The sequence below is a fragment of the Neospora caninum genome, chromosome V (assembly GCF_000208865.1).
Source record: "Neospora caninum Liverpool complete genome, chromosome V".
Taxonomy (NCBI): Eukaryota; Apicomplexa; class Conoidasida; order Eucoccidiorida; family Sarcocystidae; genus Neospora; species Neospora caninum.
Window position 1 is genome coordinate 1,559,953 of NC_018391.1, and position 11,427 is coordinate 1,571,379.

General features: G+C 52.7%; 3 protein-coding genes across 3 annotated transcripts; 1 reads left to right on the forward strand and 2 right to left on the reverse strand.

Moving 5' to 3' along the window:
* Positions 1–289: 289 nt before the first annotated feature.
* NCLIV_013980 (conserved hypothetical protein) lies at positions 290–1,666 on the reverse strand (the record flags this gene model as incomplete). Its single annotated transcript, XM_003881588.1, has 1 exon — positions 290–1,666. The coding sequence occupies one exon, from the start codon at positions 1,664–1,666 to the stop codon at positions 290–292; it is 1,377 nt and encodes a 458-aa protein (XP_003881637.1).
* Positions 1,667–6,629: 4,963 nt separating this feature from the next.
* Positions 6,630–8,750, forward strand: NCLIV_013990 (GA21186, related; the record flags this gene model as incomplete). The annotated part of the gene is made up of 1 exon (XM_003881589.1): positions 6,630–8,750. The coding sequence occupies one exon, from the start codon at positions 6,630–6,632 to the stop codon at positions 8,748–8,750; it is 2,121 nt and encodes a 706-aa protein (XP_003881638.1).
* A 1,326-nt stretch (positions 8,751–10,076) lies between these two features.
* Positions 10,077–10,631, reverse strand: NCLIV_014000 (conserved hypothetical protein; the record flags this gene model as incomplete). The annotated part of the gene is made up of 1 exon (XM_003881590.1): positions 10,077–10,631. The coding sequence occupies one exon, from the start codon at positions 10,629–10,631 to the stop codon at positions 10,077–10,079; it is 555 nt and encodes a 184-aa protein (XP_003881639.1).
* Positions 10,632–11,427: the final 796 nt, after the last annotated feature.

Sequence of the window (11,427 nt, forward strand, 5' to 3'; positions counted from 1 at the left end):
ATGAAGTCAAGTTCGGGTGTCACCCACGCCAGATACTTCGGACGAAGCACACCTGAACAGCAACCGTTCTTTCTACGTTTCTTTCGTCGTGGCTTGGAAGAACCTCGTTGATTATACGACGACGATGAGGCTTGAACTTTCAACAGCGTGTAAACACTCAGAATCGGTTATCAACACAACCCGGTTTATCTGGGCTCCATACACAGATACTCGGACCTGGCTTGGATTGTCCGCATCGAACTGCATTACATGCAGTCTCCACCAGGGTTTCCTTTTCTCCGCCTTCTGGTTAGTCCTCATGCACGTACTGCAGCTGCACTGACGGCCACCATTCAGATGTCACATCGACAACAACAAACATGCGATGTTGTTGAGTGCGTCGCTCGCTGCCCTTTGCCTGTCCAGTCGGTCCACCAAAAACTGCTGTCGGCGGATGTAGCACAATTGTGGGTTGCTGCGTGTCCCATAATCGCTTATGTTCGTCCACTTTACCGTGCGTCAGGCTGCCTCTGTCGAGTGTCCGTGGCGCTGCCGGCCCGCCTGCGCGCACTCGCTGTTCTGTGCCTTTCCCAGCGCCACTCTCGGATGTCGGTGACTTCCGTACGCTTCCATCCCGAAGCCAGGCTGGTGTCCAGGGAACTGGCGTCGGGCTCACCTTATCAGGTTTGTCGAAGCAATGATGAATGTCCATCGGCAGATCCGTATAAATCTGCACCGAAGGAGCAGAACTCCTTCTTACCCGAAGCTCCGGTTCGAACCTGGGGGAGACGATGAGGCATACGCGGGGCTGTTGATCATATGCAAGATAAATTGAAGGGATCGCTGCGCCGTTCCCGGGATGGGGAGCTGTAACCGCCAACTGTTTTTTTACGCCGCCTTTATCATCGCGGCAAACTTCCCCAACCGGCGACGCCGGCTGCTGCGGTGGGGTTTTCGATTCGTCTGTCGCCTCCGTCTCTGCATCAAGCCCTCCATCGCCTGTTTCTCTCTCACTAAACGCGTCCAGCTGATGGGTTGACTCTCCAGGATCGTCACGTTTAGAGGTCAGGAGCCCAGTGTCTCCTCCCACGCGTACTTCCGTTGCCTGTTGACGTACACCGGGTGCCACCAGCCCTGTGCTGGTTTCAGTAAAGGAACGACCTGGTCCGACGCCGTGTTCTCCGGCGCCCGTGCTTGCATGATGTGCCTTTCTGTTGACTAGAGCCTTGTCGGTATGGTCGCTCTGCTGTGGTAATTCTCGTAGCTGTCGAGCAGATAGGGGAAAGGTTGCGTCACGCTTCAGAACCCGTGATACACTGTTGGCACGACCAGGTGTACCCAAGTCTTCTGAAAAAGCGACTCCGTCCGAACCAGAACTTGACTGTGGTTGGAACGGTGCTGCAGGAGTGGAATGCGGCCACGCATTGGCAACTGCTTGTGCTAAGGGGACGGTCGAGAGTGGATACTCCCTTGAGCTTCGTTGGCTGATCGAACCTCCGGGCTCTTCGTTTGCAACGACTGGTATTTCAGGGGCAACTGCACGTAACGGCCTATCGCTAGGCGGAAGGTGTAACTGCACGGATGATCGGCGCGTTGGCGGAGCCTCTGTTGGCCAAGTGAGAGTTGGTGCTGGTGGAGTTGCCGAGATGGAAGAAATTGCATTTTTGCTTGAAAAAAATCCAAGCATGCCCCTACTTATCACCTGCCACATGGATTCAATAGCTGATGCTTTTCCCACCGGTGGCCCTGGCTGAGGCTGTAGTGGAACGATAAAGGAGGAAGAAGCTCCCTCTGGTCTCCGTGTCGAATACACCAGCGGCCCCTGGGCAACATTGTATTCTAACTGATTGGGTTGTGTTGAGCCGGATGCAAAGGAGAGTGAGCCAATAGCCGACGCAGCTGCGGGAGTCGGTGGAAACGTTCCATCGATGTCCACGCTGGCAACGGTGTAAGCAGGCTCCGCGTTGTTGCTAACAGCTGCCGGAAACAGTGGCACTGGAGCGAACGATGAAGGGGTCACCTAGCTCGGTAGGGATGGCCTACGCGTGCTCTTAAGGTCAGTCATGTTCTCGGAAAGGGTAGATCCAGCCGCAACCCAGTGGGTGTTCCACTTGGATTTGTTTTTGAAGAGAATTATCGCTAATGGTATCAGCCCGAGCACCTGCAAATGGTGTAAGAGAGAGACAGCACGCAAAAAACACACCCACACAAATGAGCTTGCCCACTCCAACTCAAAGAAACAATGCTTATATTGGGTTCTCTCAGCCACATCCGATCTTCATCTTCGAAACCGGGACCTACCCTTTCCCTCCGCCGCCCAGACAAAAAGTATCCGTACATCTCTTCGAGTAGTATTCAATGACCACATCTCATCCGGCCTGCGAGGGCTACTGGCAGCCGTTTTTCGCGGTGTTTTTGAGTGGCAACTTCCCACAGCCAAGAGATGCTGCCCGAGCAAACGTAAGTGAAAGAGCATCACATCCGGTGCTCCGATATAATCTTAACTGTGACAGAATCAATCCGAACAAAGATCGACTTACCAGGAAAGGTCCTTGGTGAAGTGCTCAGAGAGAGCCCGTGGAGTTGGGTGTGATCCGGAACGCTGTCCGCTAACTCTGCCCACCAACACGCGATGATGGCGCCTCATCAGCAAGTGGAATGTACACGTAAGACCACCGCTGCCGATTCCTGGTTCAGCACAATGGTGACTAGGCGACCTCCCAGTTGCACTATATTTTCAATTTTTGGAATGCCAGCATCACACAGCAATTCTAGAGTGTGTGGTCTGGCAGCTTACATGCACGAGAACTGCTCAGGAAAATACCATCCGAAAGAGCTGGGAGCAGAGCTCCCCCATTGGGAAGAGGGCAGCACTCGATCACAACCACGAACTTGCCAGACGACGCTAGTTGCGAGCAAACAATTTGAAGGTAGGCTTCATTCTCTAACGCAATTCAAAGCCGCAACGTTAGGTGGTGCTGCCCCTGCACACAATGAGAAAAACAGCTCCAGCCATCAACAAGACGAATTAAAACCGAGATAAAGCGTGGCTCACCACCCCTCACCAAACGCCGATAGATCGTCCCGTCTGTTGCCGTGCTCAAAAGCAGCAACAATTCAGATCACTCTTTGACGAGAGTTCCCATCGAGTCTCTGAGCACACGTGAGGTGAGGCTAACCTGGTATGTCAACAGGTACGGTGCCAGAAGTTCTCAGTCGCGCAGGGGAGCTGCACGCTATATCGCCAATCACGGACGGCAAAACCGCGATGGCGTCCAGCAAGCGACGTTAGTGAGCCACAGTATCCAGATGGGGAAGACGTGTCAACGTGTCAATGCAAAGTGGAAACTAACCCAACAATCCGTCTCAATGGGCATAGGGCCGGAAAACGCGGAAGTGAAGAATCTGTCACTAGTAATTAACCTTTACCCACGAACACGGGCTTCACACCGTCCTGATCACTGTTGCTATCTAGCTGGCGCCGTCAACGTGGTTAATTAGCGCCGTTTTTGCGTCACGTTCCCCCTTGTCAGCGCTGGCTCATTTCCGCTCGCAAAAGCGTCTGACGCCGCCGCTGGCCAGAAAAGACACAACATCTGCCTGGCGGCTGGGTTGGTCAAGCGTCGTCGTCCTGTTGCGCGTCACTGCTCATCAGGATAACACATACGAAAAAGCGGTTCAAAGAACTAGAGGTGCGCGAGGTACGAGGGACGCATTTAGGGCCACTCGAAGAGTTTAAATATGCTTGCAAATTTCAAAAATCGCTTATGCTTATGCAGAGTTCCTTGCTGCATGGACGGCCTGGTTGTGTGCCGTTTCAACGCGTTGTTTGGAAGGAAGGCATTGCCACAGTCCCAGCTCCGCCCGTCCACATTCCCAACTACAGTACCTCTCTATATGCCTGCTGTTCTAGCTTTGGCGTACCATGTATACGGGGCAGGCGTGGCACAGTCGGCGTGCGTAGCGTGACATTGGACAGCTCATCCGGCAGGCTGTTGGTTACGAAATTCCAAGTTGTAGGGGTGCTCGTTCACTCGAGTGCTACGGATGATTCTTCCGTGCCTATTAGTGTAGGCTGACGTGAGTTTCCCGAGGAGTCATGTTGTCGAACTTCAACAGCCGGAAGCACTACACGTCCAGACGTTGGAAATCCAGCAAGTGAAAGTGTAACGTATTGTGCCACGATTCCCGCAGAAAGGCTGGTTTGTGCACTCTACAGCGCCACAGGCCAACTCATATGGGAATTCCGTGTTGTGTTTTGGTGAAGAATCTAAAGGAGACAGTCATAACGCTGAGTGCTCACGGCAGCCGGCAGTGGAACTGGTTGGTGGAAATGCTGTGGCTCACAATCGGACACGTGACATCACCAGATAAAAACAGCGTTGCCAGTAAGGCAGCACAGAGGGATTGTGTGTCCAGAGTCAGCTGGTTGAGCGCAGGCTCGACCCTCCCTCATTGCTGTCGATCGTCTTCGGAAAGCATATGTGATAGTTTGTAGTGGACACGAATGTGGTGAGACGAAACACAGAGCCACCGAGATTGTCCGGTGCCAATATTTTTTCTCCGGAGAGGCATATGGTTGCTTTTAGAATGCTGCTGCCAGACACTTGCAACTGGCCAGTATAGTTTATTCGGAAATGGACAAGACACCTGGCACTGATTGGGCCCGTCCAACATGGGCTGTCGTACTGTTTTGGGAGCCGACTGGACTCAGAAGTACAGATGTGACGGAATCATGGAAAAACGCTTGTTAAGGATACATTGTCCGGATCCCCTTTTATATACTTCCAGCATGGAAGAAGCTTGCAGCTTTGAGAGCTACTAGAAACATTCCTTGTTTTCAGTTGCTGACCCCTGTTTAGTTGTCACCATGTGCCGCAGGGATAGGAACAGAACCAAAGGGGCAACTTCTTGTTTTTCTGCTCCGCCACCGGTGCGCAGAAGCACTTTCTCGAATGGATTGTCGGTGGCTGGTCCTTGGGAAACTAAAAACGAGAACTAGGTGCTTCATACGAGACATCTGCTGCTTTCATCGGGCGACAGATGGTCAACTGGTCCGGCCAAAATATCTTTGAGATGCAACAGCAGACGACTAGAGAACGCTACGCTCATAGTTGTAACTTTGATAGCAAAAGAAGTAACTGACTTCTTTCTGTCAAGAAAATGCATGTAGCATCGGCGAATGGCTCCGATTCGTCCAGCGGTTTAGGGGTCGACACCCGCCAGAACTACGGTACGGTGCCAGCACGTCGCCGTGTTATTCCATTTCTATAATTTGACATCCGTCTTGCAAGGTTCTAGGACGTACGGGTCATAATGCCACACCCAATTTTGGCGTTGAGGTCTTCACTGCCAGATCAACACGCCCGGCCCTCTAACGCCACACCGATGGCGTCTCCTGTGGGCGGCAAAGCGGAAACAAAACGCAGTGTGTGCGCTTCAAACCAATAGCTATGTCAGCCCAATACTTCAGCTGGATATATGGTCCCCGACGATTTCTCGAGTCTGCTGTAATTCCGCCCAACTCCATACGGCGATCCACCGGGTACGAGGAACTGCCCCGCAGTATCGCTCTAACCGTTGATTGGCTTGACATGCTACGTCACATCTACGGGGCTGGGATCCGTACTCTCCCCTGCGACTTCATAGCACTGCTTGACTACAATAGGAAGCGACCCGAAACGCACTTTCTACATTGGAGGTAACCTGCCTAAAGGACGGCGCCTCTGATTTTCGAGATGGTAGCTGCTTGGTTCATATGTCGGTGCGGTTGCTCCGCAGCTACGCAAGGCACGAGCTGCACTCGCGAACTACAGGGGGAACGAGAGGCTCTGCCTTCTCACTTCAGGTGTTCCATTGAATTCGACGGACACAACTGACGGCCATGGGAAGAAGGAAGGCACTGCATTCGAGGAAAAGCACTGCCAAAAGACCAACTTGTAAAGTATCCAGTCATTCTCAAACGCCATCCGCAACTCCTTCTCCGGCAAACTCGCACACACATACTGTGGGGAACACACCTGCGGCGGCATCTCCTGCCCCGCCGCACGCAAGGCGCAAGGGAGACGGACGCCAAACTACGGATAATGGCGTGCCGCACAAGCTTGATCACGGTGGTCATGAGGGCGCTCCCAAAGAGCCGGCGGCGTCTGCTCCGGAGGAGGGTGAGACGCTACAGAGACTCTCTCGGAAACACGACGAAGACTTAGGAATTGTGCCTGACACAGCCCGGGTTTGGACCATTCCTGCGAACACCCCACTCAGTCGACAGAAGGTGGTTCTGAGTACGAGAAAAGGCGATGTGCCCTCGAAAGCGCTCGCCACTGAAGTACCCGTGCCTGTTGGTCATGCGGCGGAAGAGAGCGAGGCGTCCTCGGATCTGTCTCTTGATGAAGATGCTCCAGGCAATGCGCTGCTGGGCTCAAGTGTAGACGCTAGCCCGGATACAGAGAAATCTACACTTGATGGTGGTCCACTACGCTCTTCCGTACGTAACCAGCAACTACCAGGATGTCGATTACGTGGGTGCCAACGGAATTCAACGGACACGCAGCAGTGCAGACATCCAGAACGCGCAGACGGTGCGTAAGACAAGAAAGGGGTAGCTCTTCCAGCAGCGACTGAAAAGACAAACATTTTATGAGCCGGTCATGGACCCCTGTCCTGCTGCACCTCTTGTCGCGATTTCGATGATAAGAACTCCTCTTAGCAAGGCAGAACCGGCCAACCAGAAAGTGGACTTTACACACGTGGTGAATTCTATTCCTTCCACTTGCCGAACTTGTTTGTTTTCAGGGAAAGCGGTTACTATGGCCAAAGGATGCTTGGTGTGCGTTAGAGTGCGCCCGGAATCAGTGCAGGAAATTAGCAGCGGGGGAAGTATATGTGTTTCGACGCAGCAAACCGGTGACGGATCGATGACACTCCTTCTAACTGGACTGCGGGAACAACAATACAGCTTTCGATACGACTTTGTCTTCGATCAAGATGCCACCCAAGAAAACGTTTACTGCTGCACGTGCTTGCCCCTAGTTGACAAGCTGTTGGCAGGATATTCCGCCTCAGTCATTGCATACGGGCAGACAGGGGCAGGGAAAAGCTACACTATGGTTGGTGACTGCTCCTCAGAAGACTTCCATCGAGGTCTGACAGACCCAGCGACCCGCGGAGTCATTCCTCGGATCATCGAGGCGCTCGTACGGAGGACACAGACGCTGTCACGGCAAAACAGCGATACCGTATTTTCTATCCGGGGATCCCTCATAGAAATTTATAACGAAACCGTCAGGGATCTTCTCGCTCCTGGAAGAGACCATCTCGTGATTCGGGAGTCTACTCCATCAACTGTAATAACCGATGCAACTGAGGTTCCGATCTCCAGTGTTGCACAAGCGTTGGAAGTGATAAAGGCCGGCTTCGCTAATCGGGCACTCGGCACAACGCTGTCTAATGACAAGTCGTCGAGAAGTCACGCAATTCTTCAGATTACTATCCAAAGAGATAGCCTTCTGGAGTGCACCACGAAGTCTTCGCAGCTATTCTTGGTCGATCTGGCTGGTAGTGAGCGGGTTTCCAAGGCAGACACTACTGGAGAACGACTGAGAGAGGCGCAAAATATCAATCGTTCCTTGTTAGCTCTGGGAAATGTGATAAGCGCTGTACCACCAACAGGAGGGCCTAGGAAGCATATACCGTACAGAGAGTCAAAGCTAACACGCCTGCTGCAACATTCTCTTGGAGGAAACTCCTTTACTGTCGTTCTACTATGCTGCTCGCCCCATTCCTTCAATGTCCGGGAGACTCTGAGCACGCTGCGCTTCGGTGATCGGGCAGCTCATCTTCATAACAAACCGCAGTCTACGGAAACACTGAGCCCGGCTTTACTTCAAAAACGTTTAGTGGAATCCCAAACTGAACTGCGCTTCAGTCAGGCTCGTCTTCGAGCATGTGTGACGCAAAGCGCACGCCAGATTGAAGCAATAAAGATGCTCCAGAAATATATACCGGAAGGCGTCCAGCTGTCAGACGAAGACATGACACTTCTCCGAAAGGCTCTCGAAGGCTGCACCCCTCTTGATTCAGTCTTGGGCTCGCCGGCATCAGCTGCCTCCCCGAAAAAGCTGCTCGCAATCCCGAAGAACAAACCAAAGATGCCACCAGTAAGCCCGTGGAAAGCTGTGACGACAGTCAATCAGGGGTCACCTCCCACTCCACCACGGAAGTCCGCCGCACAACCCGGAGTCGTGTCGAACCGGCCAACGGAATCCGCGACAAGTGGCCAAATGTGGTGCTCTGACAACGCCGGCTCACTCGCGCCAGGCTCTGACATGCGCCTGACCAGTGAACCGTTTTCCAACACCGCATTCAACGTTGCTCCATCTCTTCAAGCCGGACAGCACGTAGCGACAGGGCAGAACTCAGCACCTCCGAAAGAGAAGCATGTACTCAAAGCCTCAAAGCAACAGCGTCCGCATTCGTCAGCGACGGGTGTACCAGCCTTGTCTCGACAGCCATCTCCAGAAGCTGTACCGCAACTCCCACCTAAGCAGAGACCAGCGGAATCGCCTGCAGACGCTGTTGGCCACAACTCAGACGGAAAAGCGACAAACCAGGACCCAGCCGGCACACCACACAAAACGCCAGATGCAGAGCGGATTCGGACCGCAGAAGCAGGTATGTTTGACCGTGTCCGTGTTGTTCGCTACTCATTTGTCAGGTGTCGCCGCCTCAATCCGACCACGGGACCACTTCTCAAATGTCCACTACTTTGACTTGACCTCTCCTAGTGTGATCCCTCCTTTTTGGAACAACGCAGGGGACGAGAATAAGGACCACAGTACTTCTCCATCGAAGCCGCTTCAAGAAAAGCAACACTCCCGGCTCTCGCGGTTTTTTTCCCTCTCCAAAGGAAGGTCGATGAAGTTCAAGGAAGATTGCAAATAGGCGCAGACTCAAACACTGAAAGACGTGACGTTACTGCAGTACTCACAGAAATGCTCTGCTTCCTTTATTCACTGTCTTCGCCGATGTCAGCCTGAGTGGCTGAATTGGTTGCAGGGGAAATCGGGAAAAAAACTGGGTAGATGCCATCCGTATCGGCAAGTGTGTACACTTTTGACCACGTATCGTGTGAATGAAAACTGGTCGGTGTGTTCGCCCGCTCTGCCCGAGTTCAAAAACAGTCGCATTCGCTTCTCGCAGCGATGATGCAACCGGCAGCACTACAGCATCACCTGAGCGGGCCGTTGTTGCATTGGCCAGATGGGGGAATCTGGCTGATCAGCCCTGGTGCCGGAATCCATGTTCTGCCAAGAGAAACAGAAACGCAGGAGCTTCCCACCTGCTCGGGTTCCAGCGTTGTCGCAAGCGTACTTCGCCAAGGAGACGCTTTTTGCCCCGTACACCGTTTATCGTTCCTTCGTTAATCAGGAAGCTCACGCGCACTTGTTTAAGTGTTCCTTATTGCGATTTGAGAAGACTGTTCCCAATAAAAGATGGAGCTCCAAATACAGTTTAGTGGTGATGCTGGGGGCTGCACATGAAATAAAACGAGCGACACCCTCGGGGGCAACATGGGATTCACCCGAAGAGTGAATCCCGATTCTAAAACATGCCAGCAGACCAATCTGCCTGTGTCCAGGGGGATATTCTCTCCAAAGAATGTTAGTTCGGATTAGTCTAGGCAGAGCCCACCCATGACTACGAATAGCCCATTTGAATTGGAAGGACGGTCGCCCAACAACGCTCACCGACACCACATTACAGTGCGGTAACCCCTAGGACGCCAGCAGGTTACTGTCGGCCAGCGTCGAGAGATGGAAGATGCATTGAAGAGAATCGGCAAAGAATCTCGCTGCAGTGTTTCTGTCCCGGACGCTGCCTAGTGGACATCCTCATCCCAGTTTAACGTGGTTGACCGGAGGCATGGACTCGTAACACACGCAGAGCGGGAGTGCAGGGAGAGGGACAGCCCGTGTCGCTTTGGCGCTACAGAAACCGACGAGCGAGAGGTTAGTGCCACACTAGAATGCCGTATTACAGATAGTTGATATCACAGATTCAGAATTTCGTGACCCCCCGCCGCTACGTGCAACACTTCAATCTTTCTTGGTGTCCTGGTCGCCACGTTGAGTTGTCGTAGAGGACGCCGAAGAAATGGCCTTCCATGAGCTAGTGAGTCTGTCCTTGACCCAATCTACGCCTTTTGAAAGCCTTTCGAAGTCGAATCCTCGACCGAGGGCTTCGTAATATTCACGCTGCAACTCCTCCGCACATTTAGCAACCGTTGCCACCTTTGGGATCATACTTCTATTCTTCAAAGGATCTTTCAGGATTGTATCTGCGACGTGGAGATTCCATCCTCCTACTGCTCCCCCCGTTGCCCCCACGAAGAACATCCTGGCGCCTGCGCTCCGGAAACACAACACCGCCGGTACGGCGGATAGCACCATCGCTCCCACTGTTCTAACACTTGTATGGACCAGAATCTTCATGTAAATCTCGTTGAGGTTTATAGTCGCTGCCTCCGTTACGGGAACCTCGCTTGTGGCAGGAGGACTTGCACACCTTGCGACCCCGTGGCTGTAGTGGACTGGCGCAGCCCAGGGGAAAGATCGCCGGCCAAAGCGGCTATCAAAGTAGAGCGGCATCATAGTGTTTGAACAAACGTGCTACGCGCTCAATGATACGGAAGAATTCTCAGGAGGGATAGAATGATTCGAAACGCCTGTGAGGCGGCAAAAGAGGTTACCGGATATGATGTACGCACCGAGGTAATTGACAGTTCGGGTGCCGAGTGTGCCTCTCAGCCGTGCGACCCGAGTCACAACGCGCTACTTGCAAACATTGATATGAAACCCTCTCCTCTCAGCTTAGCTCAAAAGACCAGCATACTACTGGTGGGTTACAAGCAACACAATCTAAATAGCTGATGCGCTAGAACGTAGCGTATTTCTGGGAGCTTCCAGCAATGCATGCACGCTTCGAGCTAAGCATCCAAATGGACGGGGTTGACCGCATTGCATGCCGCGTGCTTCTCGTTCCTAATTTAGAGAGCCGTATCCCAACCGGTGCGAACTCTGCCCAGACTCGCATACAAAACAGTCAAACTCGCTTGGACCGCAGTTTTATTTCGAAATTGGTGAAGCAACTTCAATATAAAGAATTGGGCGAGGGGAAAAATGTATTGGCAGGCAGCTGCTGCAATGGACTGGCCAGCTGGTTTTACGGAAGTGGAAGCGGGTTATTGTTGCACATGCTTTTGAACTAGACACGCTTTATTTCGCACAGATCTACCTCGGTATTTCCCCTGTGACTTCTGCAAAAATATTTCTTGCGTGTTTCAGGAGCAACATCCATTGCGCCTGAGAAAGTTACACTGCAGCCCGCATCATTCCTCTGCCGTGTATCGTTTGGTGATTAGGGCATTGAGAATAAAGTAAACCGCTA